Source organism: Trichosurus vulpecula, chromosome 1 (genome assembly GCF_011100635.1).
Source record: "Trichosurus vulpecula isolate mTriVul1 chromosome 1, mTriVul1.pri, whole genome shotgun sequence".
Lineage (NCBI taxonomy): Eukaryota > Metazoa > Chordata > Mammalia > Diprotodontia > Phalangeridae > Trichosurus > Trichosurus vulpecula.
This window is the reverse complement of record NC_050573.1, coordinates 377,200,994-377,206,993: the sequence shown is the minus strand read 5'-3', so window position 1 is coordinate 377,206,993 and position 6,000 is coordinate 377,200,994. Positions and strand designations below refer to the sequence as shown.

General features: G+C 41.3%; 1 protein-coding gene across 1 annotated transcript in view; it reads right to left on the bottom strand.

The window, feature by feature from the left end:
- Positions 1-210: 210 nt before the first annotated feature.
- The window catches only part of SIGLEC15 (sialic acid binding Ig like lectin 15), a 29,227-nt gene continuing 23,437 nt past the window's right edge, over positions 211-6,000 (bottom strand). The window contains exons 3-5 of the mRNA XM_036746141.1: positions 4,692-5,051; positions 3,209-3,239; positions 211-292 (exon numbers count right to left, since the gene is read on the bottom strand). Of these exons, the coding sequence (XP_036602036.1) occupies positions 211-292; positions 3,209-3,239; positions 4,692-5,051 (473 nt within the window). The remainder of the gene's footprint in view (positions 293-3,208; positions 3,240-4,691; positions 5,052-6,000) is intronic.

Below are 6,000 nucleotides of genomic sequence, written 5' to 3'. Positions count from 1 at the left end.
CCTGTTAATCCCAAAGTTTGTGTGGGTGATCTTCTAAGAGTTGAGGTCAGCCAAGTAAGGGTTGAAAGGACTAGACTGCTTCCCTGGGCTGTGTGTTGCAGAATTCAGGGGTGACTGGGTTCTTGCCCGATATCCAAGGAAAGGAGAAAGTGAGTCATTTGCCCTCATGGCTGATTCATCTTTCAGAAGCTGTAGCATTATAGCTTTCCATTATTGCGTGGCAGCAGTCACTGGTGGGGCCCGGTTGTTGCCATGGTTCAAATTTTCATAATTGGATTCCTGAGCCTGTGGCCTGCTGATAAGAGAATATTAACAACATGGTGGCAAGAAGTCCACCCAAGTAGAGTGAGAGGTGGTACAGCAAGCAGATAGGGAAAGAGTGGTCCAGCTAAGAAACAGGAAACTTGATGACTTCACACTTTTGTTTCAAATTGAACTATAGTGCAGTCATTACAGCATGCAGGGTTAGAGGGGCAAGAATTCAGGGTTTGATAGAACTTGACTCCATGCAAGCTATGAAGTCTCTCAAGTCTCTCCTTTTCTTCAAGACCCAACTTAGAAGGCACTTCTTCCATGAAGCCTTCCCTGTCTTGCATCATTTTCTCAATGTTTTCCACATGTCAATCTCATCTCCCCACCCAGAATGTAACTTCCTGAAGGGCAAGGACCCTAACTTTCCTTCATAAAATTCCACTTCTTTTACAAACTTACTTTGTACCTAACACAGGATAAGCGTGTGTGTGTGTGTGTGTGTGCGTGTAGAGGGTGTCCCAAAATTCTTAGCACAGTTTTAAGCTATTAAAACTGCTAAAAATTTTAGGACACTCTGTACATGTGTGTATGTATATATACACATATACATATTTACATGCATGTATGTGCTTGTATACACACACATGTGTATATATACATACACTAAGTATTGAATTAAATTCATTAAGCCAATAAATACGGTGTGCATATGTGTGTGTGTGTGTGTGTGTGTAGAGGAGTGAGGAAAAAGTTGTTCACTACCCACGTCAATCAATGATACCTCAGGTAGGTGGGTTTCATCAGACAAATCATCATTTCACCAATAGCCCTTTTCTTGAGGGTCTTTTGATTCTATGCAAACTTGAGAGGATTGAAGTCTTTGTTTCTAACCTGGCTCCTATCTCTGTTTCACCTTTTCAACTTTTGTTTTTCCTAAGAAACTCTTCTTGACCTGGTCTGGCTTCTGGTTTACTTATTCCCTTGGATGCAGGCTTGGCTTCCACCCTCCTGAGCCCAGGATGGGTTTCTCCTCTGCCCCTTTAATTCCTCTAACCAATAGCACATGTGTCCTAATAGTTCTGAAGGCTTCCTTCCTCATCAAACTTCTCTGCACACAGTGGTTGGCACAGACAATTACAATCACTAACCGTCTTGTGGTACTTCCAGCATGGTGCTTCAGAAACCTTGGAGTTATGGCAACAGTTGGAGCAAATGTCTAAAAAAGTGGCTATATTCCAAGTTGCATTTGCAGCCTCATAGTAGGTTGCTGCTAAATGTTGTAGAAGACTCGGCTTCAGAAGTGGCTAGAGTCAGTGGCCCTGTCTACTGACAGCACAGCGAGTTTGTCTAGGTTCTGTTCCTGAGCCCATTGGAGGATCTTCCAGAAACCCCGGTGGCCTAGTGCCAGCTGTTTGCAGAACTCAACCCCTCAGCACCTGCCTCTTCCTCCAGCTTTTCACTCTTCCCTATCCCCATAGCACAAACCAAGGTGTCTTGTCATTGTATCCTGACTAGTGGGGTATCTTTTACCTAATGGAAAATATACCCCTATTATACAATGTCAACAACTTCCACCAGGAGCCTAGACAGACTCAGGCATTCCTTTTTTCCTCCCAGATATGAGATTCCAAACCAACAGATTTGTTGACTCAGGGAGGACAAGGGACCATTTTAAGACATACCAGTTCTTTCAATTCTAGATTAAGGGTTGGCTTTGCCCATCTGTGATAGGTAGTGATAGCTATGGTAGGAGTGCCATCTACCAGGATCTCATGGTAGTTTTCCCCTAAAAGTCAGGGAAACATCCTGAGAGTTGATTGGTTTAGAGTTTAGGGCTTGAGGTGTTGATGAGGCTCCATAGTCTCTGACAGCATAAAAGGGCCAGGCCAGGAAAGGTCAGTGCTCCCTTAGAATTGGCAGATGTCCCATACCCTTCTGACCGCGGCATTTCTGGATAGAGGCAAAAGAAGCTGCACCTACTTGAATTGGTGCTGTACCTTCATTGAATACCCCTTCTTTGCATGATATTTTAAACTAAACTTTCTTTGTTAACTGTTTGAGGGTTTATGAGTGCCTCATTTTTTCCATTACTAAGCCTGAACCATCAGACTAGACCAAGAAGTCAGGGTCAGCCCAGAACAATGTAGCTGGTAGTTCTCTGTGTTCATCTATATACATACACTGAGTTTTGCCTTTGTTCTTGGCAAAAGGCAAGGGCTTTCCTGACCCTTGCTACATTCTCCTATGTAGTTGGTGGGGTTGGTATCATCAGATCACCACAAGGGGCTAACACATGCTGGTAATTAAGGTAATTAACAGAATTATAAGTCTGAAGTAAAATCCCCGCAAAGGTGGGGAGTGGAGAGGAACAGTGGTGGTATCTAGGCCTGGATTCAGAAGGAGGAATAAACCACAAGCCAACCTGAGTAAGAAATAGGGGTTTCTTGGGAATGCCAAAGGATGAGATAGAGCCATGTGGTAAGCAAAGATTTCAAGCCCACAAAGTCTATATGAAATTAGGTGGCTCTTGCTACAATGGGCATCAGGGAAAGGATGAGTTTTCTGATACAACTCACCCTCCTCAAGATACTATTCTTTTATATAAAGCAGTGGTCAATGTTCCCCTGACATGCTGGCATGGTCACAAAGGGGCCCCTGCACACTTTGCCCCATCTTGGCTTTCTTACTCCAGTGAAACTATAGGATTAGAGAAACTTAAACTGAGTCTTGAATAAAAGGTGTAATTTGAATAGAGGAGAGGAAGGCCAAATGTCATTGTACATTTTGCCTGATTGAGGCATGGGTCCCATTTTCTGGTCTATAACCCTGCGATGCCATTGAATTGGGAATAGAATGCAGGAGGTAAAAACAGCTGAAGTGAACTATTGGGAGAAGCCAGGAACCCTATTTACAGGCTAAGAAAGGAGTAAGGGTAGAGAAAGATTGACTTGCTTACCGTGACAGGGTCTCTTGGGCAGCGGAATGCACTGTAGGATAAGACAGAGAGTATACAGTAAATGCCACCCCCTATTCCAATGAGGCAAGTCCCTTCTCGGTGGGAGGTAATTAGGGCTTGGACTTGGATTGGTGGCTTTTTGAGTGATGAAAAATTATATATAATGTTATTATATACAATATTATATTACATATTAGATAATATGTAATTTCACACATTATAAAATATAGTATGTGACATTATACATTATATATAATATATGTGATAGTATATATAACATTTGATTTATATAAATATTAAAAAATATCAGAATAATTTATATAATGTATAATAATATAAATTAAATTATAGATAATTATATGTAATTACATAAAATAAAACATAAATATATTAAATAAATTATATAAATGAAACTATTATATTTTATCATGATACACATCATAGATAGGTAGGTGATAGATATTAGCTATAGATAAGATTCTGAGAAAGTAGAAAAAACAAAATTTGTAAGTGAATTTGACATGTGGGACAAATGAGAGTAAGAAGTTGAGGATGAAGTTGTAAGCTTGGGCAACTGGGAGAACAGTGATGCCTTCAACAATAATAGGGAAGGGATTTGGTGTTTTGTTTTTTTTTCTGAAGTGAACTATATAGTATCAACCTTCTTTACATTTTGGTCTAAATGAATGTAAGTCATGCTCACGGGGATGTTAGCACTAGAAGGATCTTAGAGATTATCTGGTCAATCCTTTCATTTTAGAGATGAACATAGTAAGGCCCAAAGAGCTGAAGTCATTTTGCCATACATCATACAGCCTAGTTGGTGCAGAACCAGGGTACAAACCAAGGTCTTACAATTCAAACTTTTTGGTCCTTAGTTTGCTTGTCAATAAAAATGGGGTTAAACTAGATAATCTCCAAGGTCCTTTTATCTCTAATATTTTATGCCTTTATGAGGGTGACTTACATTTATTTACACCAAAGTATAAAATGAATGAAATTTTTTTTAATAAAGATTTTAAGTTTCTGGGAGAAAGCAAAAAATTAATTTCCAGTGACTCTATGGTCACTTAAGTGTTATTGAGTTGTTTCACTTGTGTCCTACTTGTCGTGACCCCATTTGAGGTGTTCTTGCAAAGATAATGGAGCGGGTCACCATTTCCTTTTCCAGATCATTTTACAGGTGAGGAAACTGAGTTAAGAGACTTGCCCAGGGTCAGCTAGTAAGTGTCTGAGGCCAGATTTGAACTCAGGAGATTAAGTCTTCCTGACTTCAGGCCCAGAACTATGCACTGTGGCACCATCTAGCTGCCCCCCTCAAGTAAATCCTTAGAGCAGATCATGGGACTGTAGTAAACTCTTTGAAAGCAGAGAAAGCTTTTTCCTTGTTTTTGTATCCTAGCACAGTGCATCACATACAACAGGTGCTTACTCCATTCTTGTTGAATGCTTATGTTAGAGAACATCTTAAAGAGGCACCCACCTTTGCTCTGGTACACCACGGCCCCCAGAATCACCAGTAGCAGTAAGAGTTTGATTCCGAGGGCAAAGAGGAGAGTCAGAAGTACCGATGAGTCACCCACAGCTCGGAACTTGTAGAAATAGACACTGCCCTCAGCCCGGCCTAGGCTGTTGGTGGCTGTGCAGGTATAGCGGCCATCCTGGGCCAGAGCATGGAGCTCCTTGGTGATCTGATGACTCTGGCTGTAGGTAGACGTACCATTCCCAGCACTGGGACCAGTCCAGGTGAGGGAGGGTAGGGGCTCTCCTTCTGCGGTGCATCGGGCACTAAAAATGTGGTCAGGGCCTGGTAATACGGTGATGTTGACAATCCTGGGAGCAGCTGGGGGGAAGCCACCAAGGTAAAACCAGGCATGGAATTAGGTCACTGCTTCCCACTCTGTATGCAGGTCATGAAGTGAAACAGCATGCTGTGGTACAGTGTGGTGGAATTGGGGGCCCTGGGTTCAAATCCCAGCTCTTTTACTAGAAGTGTGACTTTGGACAAATCACTTCATCTCTCTGAACCCCAGCTTCCTTATCTGAAAAATGAAGGGGTTGAACTCTATCATCTCTAAGATCTGAGGATTTAGAGTTTTAAGAGAATATGAGGAAAGTCTAGTTCAGTCTCTGACTTCTTCCAGCTCTAACTTTCAACAATTCCATATGCTGATGATCTGGATCATTTTACTTAATCTCTATGACAATTCTTGACCAGTGGAATGGAGGGAGTGGCCCAAATCTGTATCTTTACATGGTTCCATTTCTTTCCCCAGTTTCCTCCACCACCCCTGGGAAGTGGGCAATCCATAGTCCTGAGGCAGTGCAAAGTATGTGGCTTGATTTACTAGTCTAGCTGCTAAAGGAGGGGTGTGTTAGAGATTTTATAATGGAAAACTTTGGGATACATAATACTCCCAGTGTGTAAAGGAATGGGAGGATCAAAGATAGGAATAATTAACAAAAGATAAGAGGATGGGGGACGGGGAGAGAAGTGAGCAATTGGCTAAGTTAAGAATGAAGAGAGAAGCAAATGAGGGAGCTTAGATGGATTTCTACTAGAGTGCAAGGCTGTTATAGTTTAAGAATTATTATGAGTAAATGGGTTCATGATTTACACATAAAGAGTGATACCATAAGCAAATTAGGAGAGCGTGGAATAGTTTACCTGCCAGATCTATGGATAAGGGAAGAATTTAGGACCAAACAAGAGAAAGAGAGCATTACAAAATATAAAATGATAATTTTGGTTATATAAAATAAAAACTTTTGCAGAAAACCAATGCAACCAA